At 37.4% G+C, this 21297-nt stretch overlaps 2 protein-coding genes across 3 annotated transcripts; both read left to right on the forward strand.

Moving 5' to 3' along the window:
- The first annotated feature begins 15430 nt into the window (after nt 1-15430).
- Nucleotides 15431-18695, forward strand: LOC110714808. Its single transcript, XM_021893361.1, has 2 exons — nt 15431-15552; nt 16126-18695. Exon 2 carries the CDS (start codon nt 16134-16136, stop codon nt 18693-18695), a length of 2562 nt encoding a protein of 853 aa, XP_021749053.1. The 5' UTR covers nt 15431-15552; nt 16126-16133.
- Nucleotides 18571-20985, forward strand: LOC110714858 (serine/threonine-protein phosphatase 7 long form homolog). Of its 2 annotated transcripts, XM_021893408.1 has the most exons (5): nt 18571-18691; nt 18779-19685; nt 19759-19846; nt 19937-20368; nt 20450-20985. In XM_021893408.1, the coding sequence occupies exons 2-5, from the start codon at nt 18784-18786 to the stop codon at nt 20891-20893; spliced, it is 1866 nt and encodes a 621-aa protein (XP_021749100.1). In that variant the 5' UTR covers nt 18571-18691; nt 18779-18783; the 3' UTR covers nt 20894-20985. The 2 variants fall into 2 exon arrangements, with proteins under 2 accessions (XP_021749100.1, XP_021749106.1); XM_021893414.1 differs by lacking the exon at nt 18571-18691 and having other exon boundaries at nt 18752-19685.
- The last annotated feature ends 312 nt before the right edge of the window (nt 20986-21297 follow it).

Raw genomic sequence — 21297 nt, forward strand, 5'->3', positions numbered from 1 at the left:
CTTGAGTATGAAACCAAAGAAACTGATATCTTGGCAGCATTTCGAGTAAGTCCTCAACCGGAAGTTCCACCTGAAGAAGCGAGGGATGCAGTAGCTGCTGAATCTTCTACTGGTACATCGATAACAGCATAGACCGATGGACTTACCAATATTGATCATTATAAAGGACGATGCTACCACATCGAGCCTGTTGCTGGAAAAGAAAATCAATATATTTGTTACGTAGCGTATCCCTTAGACCTTTTTAAAGAAGGTTCTGTTACTAACATGTTTACTTACATTGTGGGTAATGTATTTGGGTTCAAAGCTCTACGTGCTCTACGTTTGGAGGATTTACGAATCCCTGTTGCTTATTGTAGACATCTAAAAATGTTTCCCCAAAACCAAACCCGATGATGAACAACCTTTCACCGCCATTATTGGTCGGGTTGAGTATTTAATCTTTGGACTGCTTAAATCCATGTTTCCATTCAATACATTTCCGTGGGGAATATTTCAAGCATCCTACACTTGAGCCTCACTGTGATCATACACTTAAGCATGGTGACGTCCAAAGGGAAGGAAGCTAGAGTGAAAGAGTTGCCAACAAGTTTTAGGACTTGTAAACCGTTCACAGGGTGAAGGTTACTCCCCTTCACGATCCATGAGATCGCTAACTCCATAGTGGTCTGGAACCATGACTGGATATTCGGGGATGAAGGTACAAATCCAACCTAAAAGAGATTGAACTTGACCTAATAATAGGCCTCTACTTTATTCTTCTCGTATTCATGTGCGCTTTCTGACTAACATACAATCATTAGGTTAACCCTCAACCTGTTTAATCTATGTTGGTTAAATATTAATGCACAAACATGGTGATCGCTTGAATTATAATCATATTAGCCTAAACAAGATTATTAATTATCTTATTAAGCATGATTACAAGTACAAATTCCTTGTAAACATGCATAAAAGGTGTGATCAAGAAATAACAATAATATGTATCAAGCAACATAATAACAATCATCATAATAATATTCAATCTCAATAAAGATCAAACTTGATATAAGAAAGAATGTCGCTAAACAAGATTAATAACAAACCCTAGCATTTCTCTAAACATAAAGATCAAAGCTTTATCCCTTACATTATACTAACATGATATGAGAAAGAATAAGAGGCATCATAGAAACATGCATGATATTAGAAATATTATATTATTACTCTAAACATGATACTAGAAAGCAATAAAACATCCTAACATGATATTAGGAATCAAAATAATAAAAGCATGATTTCTATATCAAAAGAATAATAATTAAATTTTTTACTTGGATGCCTCATATCTCTTTCTAATAACAAAATACACGCGTTAGTAACTTCAAGGAAAATATTAAATCAAACAACTAACTTAAATAATTGAAATAGGGATTTGGGACCAAACTCTTAGAAATTATCAACATTTCATGTCTAGGGTGAAGGAAACTTCGAACTTGGCTAGGTGTATCTAGAACTAATGTATGTGGAATTTTGTAAGAGGGCAGGTTAATAGAGAGAGAAAGAGAGAGAGAGAGAGAGAGAGAGAGAGAGAGAGAGAGAAGCTTCTAGCTTTTAGAGAGAGAATAAAGAGAGATGATGATTGTGAATGAATAAAAACGGGGAGATTCGACCCCTATTTATAGAAAAATAGTCTGGAAATAAAATCAAGTCCCATTCGGAATAAAATACCTCATGTCGCCAACGATAGGAGTTAGCTCCAGGCGATAGCTATCAGCGCCAGGCGACAGAGTTGTCTTGCGCCGAGTCAGAAGTAAAATGCGCTTTCCACGCGGAATCTTCTTCTTAATATGATTAAGCAGCAATCCCGCGTTAAACAGCTTTCAGATTTATCATAAAACACTTATTTTATTCTAAATAAAACTCTTTAAAATACAATTATCAATCCTAATCCCATTAGAATTTGAAAGAACCTTCTAGATTATTCTATAAGATTAAAGTCAATCCTGCTTACTTTAGGAATAATAATTAATAGGCCCTCCTCTAGATCATTGGGCCGCATATAAAATTCATTTTGGGCCCAATTTAGTATTTTGGACATAACTTCCTCATTATTCATTGGAATTGGGCTTATAATATATATTGGAAATCTCTTTCCGAGCCTAATCCAACTACATCATTGTTGGACCCTTATCATGGACCAAACAAAACTAGACTGGCTATTTTCATAAATAGAAAGAGAGATATTTTAATAAAAACAACCACATCACTAGACTTTTCCCACTTTCACTTCGTTCGATAATCAAATGACGTGAAAGGTATTCATCACTGGGTTCGGTTTTGGGGAGACACATTTGAGTGTCTAAAATTTCATAAACCAATCTAATTCCTAGCTCATTTCCCTAAATCATAACTTACTTTCCACTTTTCGTGTTCACATCACAAAACCGAGAGGAACTGATTTTGTGGTCCTATAATTTTGATCCAATTATTATTTGTTTGGATAGTTCTTTCAATAAGATTTCCAACAATATATCATAAGCCCAATTCCAATTTAAAATGAAGAAGATAAGAGCAAAGTACTAAACTCGGCCCAAAACTGATACCCTTTTGCTAAACCCTCCATATCATAAAATCTACAAATGATTTTGTCCTTATTCTGATTGGGTCGGAAAGTAGACTTGATAAGATTTCCAATGATATATTATATGCCTTACTCCAAGTTATGGATCAAACGTTATCGTAGTTTTAAAAACGCGTAAAAACTAGAATTACTGCGCAGAAGCTAAAATGTCGCGCCGCACTGCAGCTAAAATGCCGCGACGCGGAAAAAGATAATGTGGCACGTTGCATATTTCCATGACATGGTATTCTACACCGTGTCACGGTACATCGTGTCACAGTGCTTTTTTTGTGAATTTTTCGCGTTAACTCACGCGTTTATGAAAAAACTGCACACCGTGTCACAATACATGTTCCGTGTCACAGATTTTTTTGCGGAGGGGTTTGGACAAAATGAACTCTCCTTTTTAGTTTAATTGTTTCAATTAAATTTATATTTTTATTAAAGTTACTAACAATTTATTCATGATGTAGCAATTTAAAGGAGCGCGCGAAATGTGAGTAATAAGTTAATTTAATTACTTATTTTATTTTAATATTGCTAGCATCATGATTAGGTTTATTATTATTATTATTATTATTATTATTATTATTATTATTATTATTATTATTATTATTTGATTTGACTAACAAATTATTGTTGAATTGCTTCCAATATTAGTGTTGATTTTATTATATTTTTTATGATCACCATATTTCATGTTAAAGGGAATATGTAATTGAAAATCACGCCTAATAAGATAATTTAGACAACCGGTTTAGGTTCCTTTTTAATATTGTTGTTTAATCAAGTGATCACGATATTTTAGAATTATGTGTTGCATTAATATTCAACCAATTTAGCCTAATAATAGTTTGGAGTGAATTGAATATTTGTTTGCATGCCTTTGAGATCGCAGAAATCACTTTTCACTATAAGAATCGAGTAGAGGTCAATATGGGCGAATGTAATTCCATGACTGACTTCGTACCATCATCCTCGATCCTCCTTTCGTGGTTCTAAACCATATGAAGTTTGTAATCTCATGGATTAAGAATGGGGTGTAACCTTCACGGGTCAATCGTTGTTGCATATCGTTGTCCCTTTATCCTGGTTGCCTTTTATGATTCGTGAACGATTTACAAGTTTCTTAAAAACTTGTTGCTGGCGGCTCCCTACTTTCTTTGCACCTAATCATATATGTCAATTCCCACTTCCTATGAGTGCCAAACATATTCACCACATGTTTAACGTAGGTGCACTTCAAACGACACCTACAATTTCGCAACTCCCCTGGGGAGGATTCTTGGTTATTTATCGATTTGAGTGATCGGTATTTAATTAAGATGAGTGGATGAGAATTAAAAGATTCTTGAAAATAGTCCTGTGATTAAATTGGAATTTTTGCATAAGCACAGACGTTTTAACGTCATATTTCAAGTCTTCCCCGTAGGAAAAATTGGATAACTGGTTGTGAATGAAGAAAATAGGGGCACTAGTTGGATTTACTGAATGTCGCGCCACGGCAGAGCTTGCCGTGTCATGACGCTGGGCACTGTCACGTAGTGTTTAGAACTGTGACACGGTATATTCTTCCGTGTCGCGACAATCTTGAAAAAACGTGTGTGTTCTACATATGTCTTAGCCCCGGGGGATTAAAAGTCTATCAACCTAAAAACGCTCATGGCAATAAGAGTTCATCCGAGTTATTAAATCCACCCAAACCATGGAGTTGAGTTAGATTTCATCACAAACTCGCGGAAGTGCCCGGTGGCATACACACTCAAGGGAGCCTGCCTTGCAAATGCGTCAAAACTCTTAACTATGGTACCCTTTGACACCAAATAAACTTGACCATAGTTGAACATAGAACTTGACCTTAGGTTGCGAACTCTTCTTTGCATCATTGTGCTTAGGAGCCCTATATGTGATCATTTTAATCTTAACGTTAATGAGTTTTCTTTGTCAGTGGTGGTTTATTTTATGACTTACTAATGCCAATGGACTGTACTCACTTAGTAATTAGCGCAAACACTTAAATAAAATAAAACTGAAAAAAGTATAAAAACACCTGGAACTGATCACAGCGCCACGACAGAAATGTCACGTCGCGACAATCAGTGCCGCGTCACGGAAATTGGTGTCGTGTCACGGCAGGTTGTACCGCGACACAGTACAATACCCGTGTCACGGTGCCTAGGGAATACCAGTCAGGTCTTTTTTAGTCTTCCGTGCTAAATTTGTCCTCGCATCAGTCATTTTGGTTACTGTTCACATGTGTTGCTTTACGATCATACCACGAGTCTTATAACATCACTTTATCACTCACGAGCCAAGTATAGTCCACACACTTTCTTTATTTTCCAACTCGAGTCGTGCACCATGTCATTTATGATCGTATACTAGGTTCATGCACCCCTTTTTTCATCATAATATATAAACGAGTGGAGTTTTTTTTCTCACATGTTTTCAAATGTCCATTTTTCCCCCTTCCTTTCCTATCTTGAGCAATGAGTTAAACAATTAAGTGAATTGTTTTATTTCCATACTAGAACAAGGAGCACCGGTAGATTAATACAGTTCGAGTCATCACAACAAAATCTCTTAGATCTAAGAGGCGTTCACCTTCAAACTATTTTCATTTTGTTCCAATGCCCACTAAGGAAGATATTGAGAACATCAACAACTCCATCGAGGCACTTTCTACCATGATGAAAACCCTTACCACTAGGGTCACTACCATGGAACAAAACAAGGTCACTGTTTTTACCTTTGACAAATTGAAGGAACAGATGAGTAAGAATTATGAGGATTTCACTTATGTGGAACAGCCTCCCACCCATTTGGATGTGAAAGACAGGTTCCTTGAAAAGTTCTCCACTGCTGATATTCCAAAGTTTAAGCATACTAACAATCCAATATTCCATTTGAAGGCGTTACCTGCAACCATGACTCTTAAGGGATTGGACGTAACACTCTTCCCTACAGTGTTCCCTCTCTCCTTAGAGCATGATTTCCCACAATGGTTTTGTTCCCTAGATTCCAAGCGTACCGTGACTTGGCAAGATGTCACCGATAGTTTCATGAATCATTTAAAGTGTAACATTCAAACCAAAACTTCCAAACGTGAACTCTCTATTCTAAAACAAAATGAGAATAAAGGCTTTACCACTTATCTGAATAGGTGGAGGGAAACGACTTCACTCTTGGTAGATCCTCCCAAAGAAAGAGAGATGGTTCTTCTCTTTATCCAAAATTAGACTCACAAGTATAGGGAACATCTCAAATTTCTTCCACTGAACACTTTTGAAGCTGTATATGACATCGACATCAATATCAAGGATGAGCCAATAAAGACTGCAAGTAGTAACAATAATAACACTTGCAAAAACAAGAAGAATGACCTTCCTTCTTCTTCGTCTTCTAAGCATGAAATGCTACCAACAATATAAGCCAATTTGATCTAAATGAAGTGTTATCTCTTGATGCTCCATTGCCCATGAAAAGGATAACTTACACTCCTTTAGGAATGACTTATGATGCGGCCTTTGATCGCCACTACAGTCAAGGATTGATCGTACCTATTGGGTCATTTCCAGAGCCAAAACCTGAATAAAGGGGCACCAAACGAAATCCCAATGCCCATTGCAAGTACCATCAAGGAAGGGGTCACTCTACCAAACAATGCTTGAATTTGAAGGACGCCATTCAAGACTTAGTAGATTCCAACAAAATTCTCGTCCCTCCAGGTGGTAAGAAGTGACAAGCAATAATGAAGACAAGGCGCACAACGAGCCCTTCGCGAGAGATTTCATGATTTCTTCTTTTTATTAGTTTTCCTTTCCCCAATTCAAGTCTAGCATAGGTTTCCCATTCTATAATTTGATAATTTTGTTAGCTTATTCACTATTTTCATCAAAAAATTTAGTATTCTTTACATCTCAATCATTTTAACAAAAAAAAAAAAAAAAAAATTTATCGAACTAAACATAAGGTACACCAATTACTTGAGGCACCTTTTCAACCCTATCATTCTTTATTAACCATTCAATTACATATCCATTTCTTTGTCAACCACTATGAGCCTCGTCTAACAATTGACCTTATTTATTCAACCCACATTCACTTAACCCTGGGATGGGAAGGCATGCAGTTTGTGTAACAGTCAGAAAGCAAGTTCAAATAATAATAAAATAAGAATAAGTAAATAAAAAAACAATGTCTTTAAGAAAGTGTTCCAATGTCTTCGATATAAAAACGTCTCAAATTGCGTCTCTCATCGAGTGCTTGGTACCGTGCCTGAGAAACATGAATGCTAAGTGAGTGATGGACTGCATGATCCGAGATTGTCTACATTGATTCAAAAGAATGAAAAAAAAAGAAAAGAAATTCAAATAAAAAAATATATGAAAAATAAAACTTGCAAAGTCCAAATTTTTAAATACACAATTGCATATCTTAGGGGCTTCGCTCGGGTCCTTAGCCTTTTACCCCTTTCTTCCTTAAACCTTCAAGTTAACCACATTACAACCCTTGAAAGACCTCTTTGAGGTGTACATACATTGGTGAAAAGTTCGGTTAGAGCTAAGTTCGGCCTAATTCCTAATGAATACGTAAGCAACCTGACATTGAGGTGCGGCCACATTCATATGCATGATTGAGTTGAAGAATATCCAATGCTTATCCCTATGACCCTATCCATCTAAAGCTAGACTTGGAGACTTGAACCCACATCATGGCTTGAACCCACATCATTTATCCTACTTAGCCTAAAGGGTCACCATTTCCACTCTTCTGACATTTGTTTCCATCACCATAGCCATTGCAGCCCCACCTTAGTATCACTTCCACACACTTCTTTCACACATACATAGCCATATCATATTTCCCTTAGGAACCCTCTATCATGAAATCTTGTTTCCTTACCGCGCATGCTTCATCATCTTTCAAAACAACATTCATTAAAAGAAACATTATATACTTGCTTAGATTACTGACCTGAGCAATATTCATTGTTTCACGCATCGCAGAATGTGCTGAGAAACATTTTTATATCAATGATTTGTAATCATACAAAGAATATCGTGCTTAGCTCCTTGACCTAAGCAACGTTCATTGTGCAATAATCACTTCATCTATACACGTGCTAAGCTTCTTGACCTAAGTTACGTTCAAGATCTTTTCTTTACACCATAAATGATGCTTAGCTCCATCACCTAAGTTCATTCATCTATCGTGTCACATGATGTAATTGTCCTTAGCCTCCTGGCCTAAGAAATTGCATCATGCATACATTATTTTCAAGACAAGCAATTCAATCCATACGATTCATTTTGTCTTGCTCAACGAGGAAGTTCAAAACTTCTTCCCCTTTTTATCTTTTTCTTTTGATGAAGTTCAAACACTTTCAAAAAATTATCATCAAGGGAAAGTAAAAATCAAAACTTTTTTTCACGTCTTTCTTTTTCAGTAGAAAGTCGGTAGCCTCCACTTGACAAAAATGACGGAAATTTTTTGCTTACTTGTGTCTGCACACACACTCAAATCATACACATACACACACACACTCTCACAAGTCATACACATGTCATGTCATGTCAAGTTAAGTTTGGTCAAGTCAATTGGTCAAGTCAATCGCAGTCTATACGGGTCCTTTGGCAAATTTTATTTTGTAAGTCTCACCTACAACCCATGTTCGGGGATAAGCGAACCATCTACAACCCACGTTTGGGGACAAGCGAACCATTTACAACCCACGTTAGGAGACAAGCGAACCATTTACAGCCCACGTTTGGGGAGAAGCAAACCATCTACAACCCACGTTCGAGGACAAGGGAACTATTTACAGTTCACGTTCGGGGACAAGCAAACAATTTATAGCCCACATTTGGGGACAAGCGAACCATATATAGCCCACGTTCGGGAACAATCGAACCATCATCATTTTAGTGATCATCTCCAAAGCGAAGACGATTCACGATGCAAGGTTCTCGATACACAAAGACTTTCAATCTCATCATGAAAAAAGTTTTTCCTCAAGCATGGAAAATTATCGGTCGTTGCCACCTCTCCAGGCGATGAAGTCATCGATTATATCATTTGTCGACTTTCCTCAAGCATGGAAAGTATCTCAACAAACATCATTTGGTGGATTTCTTCAAGAATAGAAACCTACAAAACTCATTTGTCACCGATAAACTGGTGTCAAATACTATCGAACATATTTGCCACCGATACACTGGTGTCAGATAAGCATTCTATCCCTTTACTCTTTTATCTGTAGAACTAACATTTTTCTACAGGAATGGCATATAAATAGTGATATAGGATCGCAGAACGTCTTAAATCATTCTTCCTCCCTATCGACTACTTTTACTAGTCATTTTTGAAACTAACGTTTCTACAAACTCAGTCAAAGTGGGGGCTTCTGTAGACACCTAAAAATGTCTCCCCCTAAAAACAAACCTGATGATGAACAACCTTTCACTGCCATTATTGGACGGGTTGAGTATTTAATATTTGGAGTGCTTAAATCCATGTTTCCCTTCAATACATTTCATAAACCAATCCAATTCCTACCTCAGTTCCCTAAACCGTAACTTACATTCCACTTTTCGTGTTCACATCACAAAACCGAGAGAAACTAATTTTGTGGCCCTTTAATTGTTATCTAATTATTATTTGGTTGGATAGGATTTTAAATAATCTTTCCAACAATATATCATAAGACCAATTCTTGTTTAAAACAAAGAAGATATGAGCAAAGTACTAAACTAGGCCCAAAACCGACACTATTTCCCTAAAACCGCCATATCTTAAAATATACAAATGATTTTCACCTTATTCTAATTGGGTTGGAAAGTAGAATTCATAAGCTTTCCAATGATATATTATAATTTATTTTGAATAACGGATTAAAAGTTATCTTAGTTTTAAAAACGCGTAAAAAACTAGAAATACTGCGTAGTAGCTAAAATGTTGTGACGCGGCAAAAGCTGACGTTGCACAATGCACATTGCCGTGACACGATCGCGGTGCTTTTTTCGTGTATTTTGTGTATTAACTCACGTGTTTATGAAAAATTAATTTCCGCGTTAACTCACGTGTTTATGAAAAAAGTACACCGTGACACGATGGACTTTGCCGCGTCCCGGCATTTTCTGCCGTGTCACGGGATTTTCTCGCGTTTTCTCTGCATAGACCCTGCACGCGTTTTATCATTTTAGGGCAGTTATTACACAGCGACACTGTATTATGTACCGTGTCACGACACGTTTTGTCGTGTCGCAGAAACCTCTGCCGTGTCACGACACCCCAATACTAGGATTTTATCTTTTTAGAGTTCTGTGTGTTCCATCTACTCACTTTCTCTATAAATACCCCCTCCTTTCTACAATTCAGGGCACCAAAATCATTCTCTAATCATTATCTTCTCTCTTTCTCTCTTGCTTTAGCCTAAACCCTAGTAACTTTATTCTTCCATAATACTTTCTTTAAGCACACTAATGAATTTACTTACATAAGTGTCTTAATCATACATTTTTCACCTCTCAAAATAATGATATACTACTTTTAAATGGGGGATTTTCCGCGTGGCTAGTCACACTATGTGGCCTCGGTCAGGGGTTACTCGAGTTAGTCTTCACCAGGTAACCTCTCAAATAACTCCTGATCAAACCCCTCGAGTAACCCTGATCGAGTAAACCCTTTAGTAACCCCTAACCAAAGTAAGCCCTCTAGTACCCCCTGATTGAGTAAACCCTTTAGTAACCCCTGACCGAGTAACCTCTCAAGTAATTCCTAACTGAATAACCTCTCAAGTAACCTCTAAATAAGTAACTGTTGACGAACCCCTAAAATAACCCTTGACTGAACCTCTCAAATAACCCTTGACCAGATAAACCCTAGAGTAACCATTGACTGAGTAACCCCTCAAGTAATACCAGACCAAGTAACCCCTTAAGTATAAAACCCCTAACTGAGTAACCCCTGCCCGAACCCCTCAAATAAACCCTAGTCAAACCCCTCAAATAAACCCTGATCGCGTAACTTGAGTAACCCCTGATTGAGTAACTCGAGTAACCTTAGTCGTGTGGCCTGTCACATATAAAAAATTGTGCTTTAAAATAACTTTTTTATTCTTAAATTGAATCTGAAATTTTTAAAAATAATTCAATTTAATGAACTGATAATCAATACCTACCTTAAGTTATTATTTTTCTCATTTCTACATGAGTCACTGGCCACCTCATATTTAAAATGATTAAAACTAAATACAATGCTTTTTTGTGTGGTCGAATGACACACACCAAAGTATGAGTAACCCCTGACAACTAATAATCATTGACTGAGTAACCTAGACTTACTAAGTTATCCTTGATCAATCGAGTAACCCTTGTCAAAGTAACCCCTGACCAAACGAGTAACTCTTGACCAATTAACCCCTAACCGACCGAGTAACCCTTGACTAAGTAATCAGCCACACAGAGTGACCAGCCACATATGAAACTTTGTGAACTCTATATATCAATCAAAGCCTTAATCCCATAAGCGGGGTCAGCTAACATGAACCAAAATCGATTGTTCTGTCTAGTCATCGACATAAATCTTCCTTCTCTATCCTTTATGATTTAATGTTTCATCCTCATGCAAATCCATACAATTCCTATCCTTCCTAACTTTTTCCAAAAAAGTCATTTTCGGTCTCCCTCTCCCTCGTTTAACCCTTCCAATGTCCTACTATTTGACACTTCAAATCGGTGCACCCTCAGGTCTTCATCTTACATGCCCACACCAACGCAAGTGATTTTCCCTTTGTTTATTTGCCTGCCACACCTACTTTCCTGCGAACTCCATCTATATTTGGAAAATTTTACTATTATAATAACAACGTGATCATTGTATATATAATATTGTACTTCATATATCATAAATAATATCATATCTTTTTTCTCTTTTATATCCTCTAAATACACTTCAAAATTTAGTATGAATTGAAACTTCTAAAAATAGGATTTTTAATATTCTCGGATAGCATGAATAAAAGTCATATTTTTTTTATAAACATTTGATATATAATATATTATTTCTTATATTTTTCTTTCACTCGTGGAGGATAAAAAAACATTTGATAACGTGTCACAATTAACATATTTTTTTACTGGATAAATAATTGGTCGAATTGAGTTTGATAGTATTAGCGAGGTTTACAACAATGAGACCACGGTTAGGTTCAACATCATAGTTTTAAAAAAAAAAGGTTCAACATCATAAGAAATGGTGTTGGCAGACATAGGAATAATGTGGGGAGAAAAATATAAATTATGTTGAAGGAACAACCTGCTCTAGTGCCTTGAAAGGGTTTTATTCCTCCGCAATTAGGTGTTTAGGTTTTTGTTTTCTTTTAGTTTTATTGGTTTTTTTTTTGTTTGATTTTTGCTTTTCTTGGTTATTTGTAGTCTCATTTGGAATAAAAAAAAGGTCTAGAGCATATAGAATAGTTGTACGTTTGGTAATAAGAATAACAAAAATATACTCTACAAAATAAGAATATATACTCTCTTTGAATTAAGCAATGTAAAGGTAAATTAACATAGATTAAATATATGCTGAATATATGTGAATAATATTGATTGAGAAATAATATTAAGCAGTCAAGGATATATAAAGTGTACTATACAAAAAAAAAAAAAAAAAAAAAAAGAGTCTAGAGCATATAATATAATATAATAGTTATATGTGTGTTAATCAGAATAGCAAAAATATACTCTACAAAATAAGAACATATACTCTCTTTGAATTAAGCAATCTAAAGTCAACTAATATGAACTAAATAATAACTAACATGAACATAAGAACATAAACTCTCTTTTGATTGAAAAAGTTATGATATTTTTTCTAAATTTGTGGTTTACATATCTTTATTATTGCAGAGGATGTATGGCTATTATTTAATAATATTATTTCTTTCCTTTAAAAAAAAAAAAAACTAATACGAACTAATTATATGTTGAATACCCGTGAATAAAAGTGATTGAGAAACAATATTAAGAAGTCTATGTTATATATATATATATATATATATATATATATACATACGGGGTGGTTCCACTGAAAACAATGCTTATGCTGAAAACAAGGCTTATGCTGAAAACAACAAATCTCAACCATTCATTATTAGCACAAAAGATCAGACGGTTTAAAAGCCCTAAGATCTTTCCAACCTTACATATAATCAATTCAACCTTTTAAAGGTCACTACATACTAAATTAAGGTAACTTTATCTAAATTGACGACATATACATGTAATCACTATATATAAAAATTACGTAACTATATCAATTTTGACGATATTTACACAAGGTCATTATATACAAAAATAAGGTAATTATATCAATCTTAACAACATTTACATAAAGGGCACTATGTACAGAAATAAGGTAACTATATTGACTTTGAGTTTTTGACACCATTTATATAAAGGTCACTATATATAAAAATAAGGTGTCTACATCAATTTTAACGACATTTTCATAAAGATTGCTATATAAAAAAATAAGGTCACTGAAACAAATTTTACAAATTTTCATGATGCTAAGGTCATTATATACAAAAATAAGGTAATTATGTCAAATTTTGACAACATTTTCATGATAAAGGTCACCAAACATAAAAAATGGTAACTATATTAGTGATAATTATATACAAATAAAAGTCAATATATAAGCCTATATAGGATTTGAACCTACATCCTGTCATTACACAGTGCTCAACCAATTGAGCTAATAGGCTTCCAAGAGTTCCAACATAGTAAAACTGCAATATTGAGTAGATAGAACTAGATACATTACGGTTGTACCAATTATCAAACTAATATCCAAATATAATAATTAAGATTGATTTCAAATTCCAATAAAATAATAATTAACTCCTAATATAATGAAAGAATATACAAAAATTTGAGCCACAGGCAGCTTTCTACAATATTACTTTACAAAAAATACCCAATTTGTTGATGGTTTTTGGCAACATAATAGCTAAATACTCATTTAGCATACATCCTCCCCGGGGTATGTAGAAGAGGACATATGAATCAAGCAAAACTAAACATAACATCATCTCCTATGCCAAATGGGTATGGGATGGTAAGGTTGCCAGATTTTTTTCGGGGCAGTTCGAAAGGGCTATTTGTGAGTGACAAGGACCAGAGGCAACTGATGATATTCTTTCTAATTTTTGTACACCTATTAAATTAGCTACAATTGCCACTATAGAACAAATTTATGTAGCAACATTCTTGTAACTAACTCTATGGATTAATTAGCTTAGTTATGTACAATGAGGCGGAGTGGATAATGATCAAAGTAACTTACATCAAGACAAAATTAAACAATTACTTCATAGCTCACAGATAATATTCATTCAATTGATAATTTAAATACAATATCTAACATGGTGAAGCACCAAGCCTTATTCCCTCTCCATCCAAGTCGGCAACCATCAAAAGCATGAATATTGGAAACAACACAAATTAATCTTTCAATTAATATTCAAACTATCAACGAACCTTGTTCCTTCATCTACAACAAGGTCAAGTTATAGCAGAGCATGCATAGTTCTATACTCATCTACCAAATTAGAAGAGAGATTACTTAACAATTCAATCAAATCCAATCATATATATCAAAATTAGTTTTATAATTAAATATTAGAAACTCATAACATCCTTCGATACAATTAAACAAGTACACACAAATTTACTACTCCGTAAAATCAAGCAACATTAAACAAAAACAGCTCAAAACAAAGAAGGTGAAGGAAAACAAAGAAAGTGAGGAACTAAGAGTACATATTCGGCAATAAATCCACATAAATTGAACCAAAAAAAAACTCAAAACAACTATATTCAACCGAAATCGAAAATTTCTAAATAAAAAACAAGAAAAAAAATCAGAAAATTAAAATAAAATTCAGAAATCAAAAGATTAATTAACATATCTTAATTTCCAGCTAAACTTTAAAATTTTTTAAAAAAAAAGGTTAACATGAAATTCAGAAGAAATAACTTCATAATCTAACCTAGGTATTTCAAATTAAGAAAAATAACAAAATTACTAATATAATGCAAGAATAAAGATGGATAACTCACTTGATAGATCGTTGATAAAGAAATTAATGAAGAATCGAAGAAACTTCACCTCGATCTAAGAAATTAACATCAAATATGGTAGAATGATCGAGAAATTAGGAGAGAGAAACTAAGAACAAGAAGAGAGGAGAGAGAAATAACGCGTGATCATAAAACAGGAGAGAGAAACTAAGAGCTTTTGTCCGAAAATTAGGGGGAAATCCCAGCCGTCGAATGTGATCTACGGCTCTGATTCAGCGTTTTTAATTTTCAGTTTACCACTTGTTTTCACGTGATCCTATCCCTATATATATATATATATATATATATAGGACCGAGTTATAAGAGCTCTTTCCCAAATTAAAGTCAAGAAGAACCGCAATTCCCAAATTGCAGCCAAAGTTTTAAGAATTCCCAAAGTACCGTCCACGTCACCGGTTCAGGGGGAAGAAATTTTAAATCCGGTCTACAGCAAAACCGCTACCTGAAGTAGCGGTTTTTACTAATAAACCGCTACTTCAGGTAGCGGTTTCTTTTTAATAAACCGCTACTTCAAGTAGCGGTTTTTGTTTAATAAACCGCTACTTCAAGTAGCGGTTTTCTAGCAGGTATAATTTCCTGATTTCACTTTCCTCTTTCATTTTCGTCTTCTCACCAAAATCCCATCCACGCCTTCCACCAAAATCACACCTCCTTCAACGGAAGCCGGCGCAGCCAAGGAATCCACCGACACCGCCGGAGCATTCCTCAGCAACGAAGGCCGCCGCTGTTGACGCCGAGGGTTCGACTTTAGTGGTCGGCTTCGCTAATTTCAGAAGAAACGTGCTGATCTTCTTGTTTGTGGTAAGTGCCCTAATTATTTTTTGTATTCAGTTATTGGGTTTGTTGTTGTTATTGAGTTTGTTGTTGTTATTGAGTTTCAGAATTGTATGTATGTGTTGTTGTTGTTGGTTTTGGTTGTGTTGTTGTTGTTAGTGTTCTTGTTTATTGTTGTTGTTATTGAGTTTCGGTTTTGGTTGTGTTGTTGTTGTTAGTGTTCTTGTTTATTGTTGTTGTTATTGAGTTTCAGAATTGTATGTATGTTTGTGGTTGGTTTTGGTTGTTGTTGTTGATTTACTTACCTTACATATAACCCTTGTAGAATTATTAATGGTTTCGATCACATTACTCAGTTTAGGTTGCTATAATTGCTGATTTTGAAAGTGAAAATAGAGCTTCTATACACAAAGTACATGAACTCAAAGTACATGTAGTCATGACTTATGCCCATGTTGAGCTTCAAGAGGTATTAAGACCTTCATAGCTCAGTTTAGGTTGCTATAATTGTGTAGTTTGCTTGCTTGATGTTAGGACATTGCCACACTGTTAATGAATTTTTGCAATCTAATATCTTTGATTAATAATGGTCTTTTCTAGAATGAAACATGGAGGTTCCGAACTACCCTCTATATTGCTATTGGGGTGGAGAAATTGTCCACAAAGATAGCGATATAACGTATAGGGGTGGGAATCAAAAATTTGTGTTTGTACATTCTGCGATGACATATTCACAAGTTCTGAACAAGCTATATGAAGAATTGAGTGTTGATCCTAGAGGTGTGGAGTTGAAGGTGGTTATGCGTTATCCTATGGCTGGGGCATATGTTGCAATTCCGTTAAATGACGACAACGCTGTTAGAGCTATGTGGATTGCTGTGACTCAGAGTTCTTCTGTTGCAATGCAATTGTTCATTGAACAAGTTCCAAAGGAGCCAGTTGTGCAAACTAACACTGGTTCCTTTCCGGGGATGGATTTTTTTGGTAGTGTGGATCAACCGTTTTCCACTGGTGTTCAAAGTGTGGGCATAGGGTCATTCACAAGAATGCTTGTTGATCCACATTATGTCAATGACCATCTCTCACAGTTTAGGTCTCCGGCCTCATCGCCTAATGTTGGAACCTCGACAAGCACACAACCACAAGGCATTCTTGATTCTCTTGACCCAAACAATGTTGATGTATTTGGCGATGCAGAGATGAATGACACTGATGAAGATGATGATGAAGAGGTAATTGAAGCTCGTGATAAGGCAATTAAAGGAAGCGCCCCCACTTCAGACTTCAATGAAGTGGCGCAAGTTGATCCTCGTTTGAATAACTCATGGATGTCTTGGTTAGGAAATGAGACATATAACAATGGGGGAGAATTTGAGGTTGGTCAGCAGTTTGACTCATTGCAACAACTGAAAGATGCTGTGAAATCTTACTCCATAGCTAGAAATCAAACAATTCGAGTTGTGGAGGCAGAGCCAGAGAAATATGTTGTTGAGTGCAAGAGGAAAGAACAACGTAGTTGTTCGTGGAGGCTTAGAGGAGTGAAAGATCCAACACTCTCTACGTTTAAAATTGTGAGGTACAACGGCCCTCATGCAAGTAACTGTGTTGGTGACATCGACTCAGGAGATCATAAGCTACTGACTTCCGAGTTCGTTTGCAATGCTCTTCTAGATGTCATTCGCGTTGATCCTTCATTGAAAATCAAGACAATGGTGCAACTTGTGAAAGAGAAATTTGATGGATTCCAAATAACCTACAAGAGAGCATGGCTAGCGAAACAAAAGGCAATAAAACTCATTTATGGGGATTGGGAGGGTTCATATGAACAGTTGCCTAAGTACATGCAAGCTCTCAAGGAATCAAATCCTGGAACTGTTGTTGAGTGGAGGTTGTTAGAGTGTACGGTTCCTGGAACACATGTTTTTCAACGAGTCTTTTGGGCATTCAAGCCATGTATTGATGGATTCCGTCACTGCAGACCCCTTATCACCATTGATGGCACTCATTTATATGGCAAATACAAAGGCACTCTACTCATTGCTATGGGAACGGATGCCAATTTTCAACTATTCCCCCTTGCTTTTGCGGTTGTCGAAGGAGAGAACAATGATAGTTGGTCTTGGTTCATGGCTTGTATTCGTGCTCGAGTTACAGATAGGAAAGGGCTATGTGTGATATCTGACAGACATGCTGGTATTTTAGCAGCAATGGAAGAAGTTGGAAGTGGTTGGGAGGAGCCCAATGCCTACCACAAGTACTGTACACGACACTTGGCTTCTAATGTGAACTCAAAATTTAAAAGTGTCGTCATAAAGAACCTCTTTGGCAAAGCAGCTACTGCAAGGCAGAAGAAGAAGTTTGATTACTACATCAACAAAATTGGTGACTTGAATGTAGAGGCCCGTAGGTACTTGATGGAAATTCCGTACAGTAAGTGGTCCATTCATCATGATGGTGGTTTCAGGTTTGGTGTGAAGACTACAAACATGTCGGAAGTTTTCAACGGAGTCTTAAAGGGGGCTCGATGTCTCCCGATAACCGCTTTAGTGCAAATGACCTTTTTCCGGGTTAACTCCTATTTTGCAACTAGAAGAAGTTGGAGTAAAAGAAGACTTGAAGAGGGCCATGAGTTATCGGAAAAGACTAAGAACACAATAGAAGCCAACATGGAGAAAGCCACGCACCATGAGGTTGTTGCTTTTGACTATGATGCCATCGGGTTGTATCAGGTTAGGACCGGTTGTGGAAGAAGAAAAGCTGGTAAAGGTGGTAACTCCCACACTGTGAATCTGTTGAGCAAGACATGTACTTGTGAGAAATTGAGAATATACAAGCTCCCATGCTCTCATGTACTAGCAGTTTGTCGTCATAGAAGCCTATCACATGCAGACTTTGTGGATTCTTTTTTCATGACCGCCGAATATAGGCGTTCATACGCGAAGTGTTTCGCACCAGTTCCTGATCCTTGCCACTGGTCAGCTTACAATGGTCCTACTACTATTGCCAACCCAGATTTGAAAAGAGGCCCAGGCCGACGGTCCACTAGAATTCGAAATGAAATGGATGAGCGTCCCAATCGTGTGAAGAAGGCATGCAGTGTTTGTCGGCGACCTGGGCATAACAAGAAGACATGTCCTACTCTTATTGGTGGATTTGGATCATCTGGGTAACATGATTAATTATATATTCTTGTTTAATATTTATGTTTTTTCTCGAACGCTTAACATTAATTCAATTTTTTGTTATCGTGTAGGTCCCATGGAGCCGGTGATTCGTCCAGGCCCAGTTGATCCATCTGTTCTACGCTTGCAGACTTCCCATAGGAGCCACGATGTTTGGAGTGGCGTAGCTGATAGAGTTCTCTCAGTTAGGGAGCATATGGTCAGCGTGGGACGTGAGTGGAGGGTAGATGGCGGAGTACTAGAGTACGTTAGGCTTGCTGGGTTTTACGGTGTACATAAGATTTTGGGAGGAGGGTTTTTGCTTGATCGATCTCTTCTTACGGCGTTGGTTGACAGGTGGAGGCAGGAGACACATACTTTCCACCTAGTGGTAGGTGAGGCCACCATTACTTTACAGGATGTCTCCGTCCTGTTAGGTCTGAGAGTGCACGGCCCTCCTGTCATTGGACCTCCATTTGAGGGATGGCATGACCTAGTTGAGGAGTTGCTGGGAGTTCGACCTGGCCATGATGATAACGGTAAGCCGTTTCTGGAGGGATCTACTTTGAAGTTGACGTGGCTCAGACGTCACTTCTCACAGATGCCAGAGGGAGCTGATGACTTGACAGTTCAGCGCCATAGCCGTGCTTACATTCTCACTCTCATGGGATCTATTCTGTTCGCCGACAAGAGTGGCGATGCTGTGTCACTCTACTACTTGCCGTTCCTTCGAGACTGGGAGACAGCTTCGACCTACAGCTGGGGGAGTGCGGCTCTTGGTTTTTTGTATCGGCAGCTATGTCGAGCATGTCAGCGAGATTCAAGACAGATTGGAGGCCCGCTCATCCTACTACAGTTGTGGTCGTGGGAGCATATTACTATTGGCCGACCATACATTAGGAGGCCTCGAGATCCGCCACAGGAGGACCCTGAGGCTGAGGATGAGGATGACATTTTGGGGACTCAGCATCAGCGAGGTGTTGACCCTTTGGCGTGCAGGTACAATGTTTGCTTCAAGTTCATGTTCTTACAATTCTATCTTTCAAGAATTATTATTAACATGTCTTTACAGGTGGTTACGTGTCCATCTATCGTGTGCGCATACTGCTTCTGGACTACCATACTACAGAGATGCGTTTGACCATCAGCGCGAGGACCAGGTACAATCGGTGTTTCTTTTTTTTTTGTGCATTGTATTTCTTCCATTATGTTAGTCATATACATGTTGACATACTTGTTTTGGGAATTAGATGATTTGGCAGCCATATACTGAGGCGGTGATGGATCGACTTCCGGAGATTTGTCGCTCAGACATGCACATTTGGCGTTCACGGGCACCTCTGATATGCTTTGACGTCGTTGAGTTCCACCTCCCAGACCGAGTCCTTCGTCAGTTCGGGTTAGACCAGCCGATCCCACAGGATGTAGACACGGACGTTGCTCTACACAGGAAGGATCGAAGGGGACAACGTAATTGGGAGATTCGGCATTCGGACCATGTACACGAGTGGAGTCGACGAGAGGCATTAGTCGTCCAGGGATACCCGTTCACTGGGACTTCTTCCCCGGCCATGACAGAGTACATGGCTTGGTACCGTCGCATCACGAGACTGGTCATTACTCCACCTTCGCAGGAGCGCCCCCCGAGTCATTACCAGCCAGCTACCTCTGACCTCCTGCTTGTATGAACTTCACTTCATTTCAATCTAGTTCTTACGTTTTTGATTTCATTTTACTAACATTAAAACTACACTTAAATGTAGGCACATGCATTTGCTGATTTGCACGTCCAGCTATCGGGAGCTACTGAGACCATCTCCCACTTGCCACCAGAGACGGCTATACCATTTGCCATACAGACGATGCAGGGTTTTACATCATTTTGTGGCCAAACCTTGTCTAGGGTGGGGCAGTCACACCTTATTCAGCAGCCTCGACCGTCCACGTCTTCATCTTCTACTGTGCACACTATGCCGATCAGACCACCACCTCATCGTGGAGGCCATTCAGCACGTGCCTTCCGTCCACCGACTCCTTCTCAGCATACTATCATGACATCTCCTCCACTAGTGCATCGCCAGTATCAGAGAAACCGACGGCGTAGCAACACTACGTCTGGGGTTGGAGTTGGCCTGGATGACATTCCAGAGGAGACAACTGCATCATCTTCATCGTCACCTCATGGGAAGAAGCAACGCCCGAGCTAAGTGTATATTTTGGAACTAAACTAATTTTTTTGTAAATGCTTAGAATTGGATTTTGTTATATTTAATCAATTGAAAAATATTCGACTTTGCAATTTCGACTTCCTTAGATCTTCATAAACTTGTTATTTATGGTGGTTGTGTTGAAAATATGCTATATATCTCATGTTTTACAGGTACACAACTTGCAGGTTTTTTTTTTTGAGTGATTATGCAAGTTTGAAAAAAAAAACCAGTCCAGGGTAAACCGCTACTTCAAGTAGCGGTTTTTCAAAGTAAACCGCTACTTGAAGTAGCGGTTTTCCAAAATAAACCGCTACATAAAATAGCGGTTTTTTGTAAACAAACCGCTACTTCAAGTAGCGGTTTTAAACTAAGAAACCGCTACTTGAAGTGGCGGTTTATTG

This window comes from Chenopodium quinoa, unplaced genomic scaffold, assembly GCF_001683475.1.
Source record: "Chenopodium quinoa cultivar QQ74 unplaced genomic scaffold, ASM168347v1, whole genome shotgun sequence".
NCBI classification, from domain to species: Eukaryota; Viridiplantae; Streptophyta; class Magnoliopsida; order Caryophyllales; family Amaranthaceae; genus Chenopodium; species Chenopodium quinoa.

Bases quoted from the DNA above. Each gene is read 5' to 3' on its own strand.
- LOC110714808 (XM_021893361.1), top strand. From the start codon at position 16,134: ATGGAGGTTCCGAACTACCCTCTATATTGCTATTGGGGTGGAGAAATT.
- LOC110714858 (XM_021893408.1), top strand. From the start codon at position 18,784: ATGGAGCCGGTGATTCGTCCAGGCCCAGTTGATCCATCTGTTCTACGC. The intron at 19,847-19,936 runs GTACAATCGGTG...TTTGGGAATTAG, and splicing joins ACCATCAGCGCGAGGACCAG to ATGATTTGGCAGCCATATAC. The intron at 20,369-20,449 runs GTATGAACTTCA...ACTTAAATGTAG, and splicing joins CTACCTCTGACCTCCTGCTT to GCACATGCATTTGCTGATTT.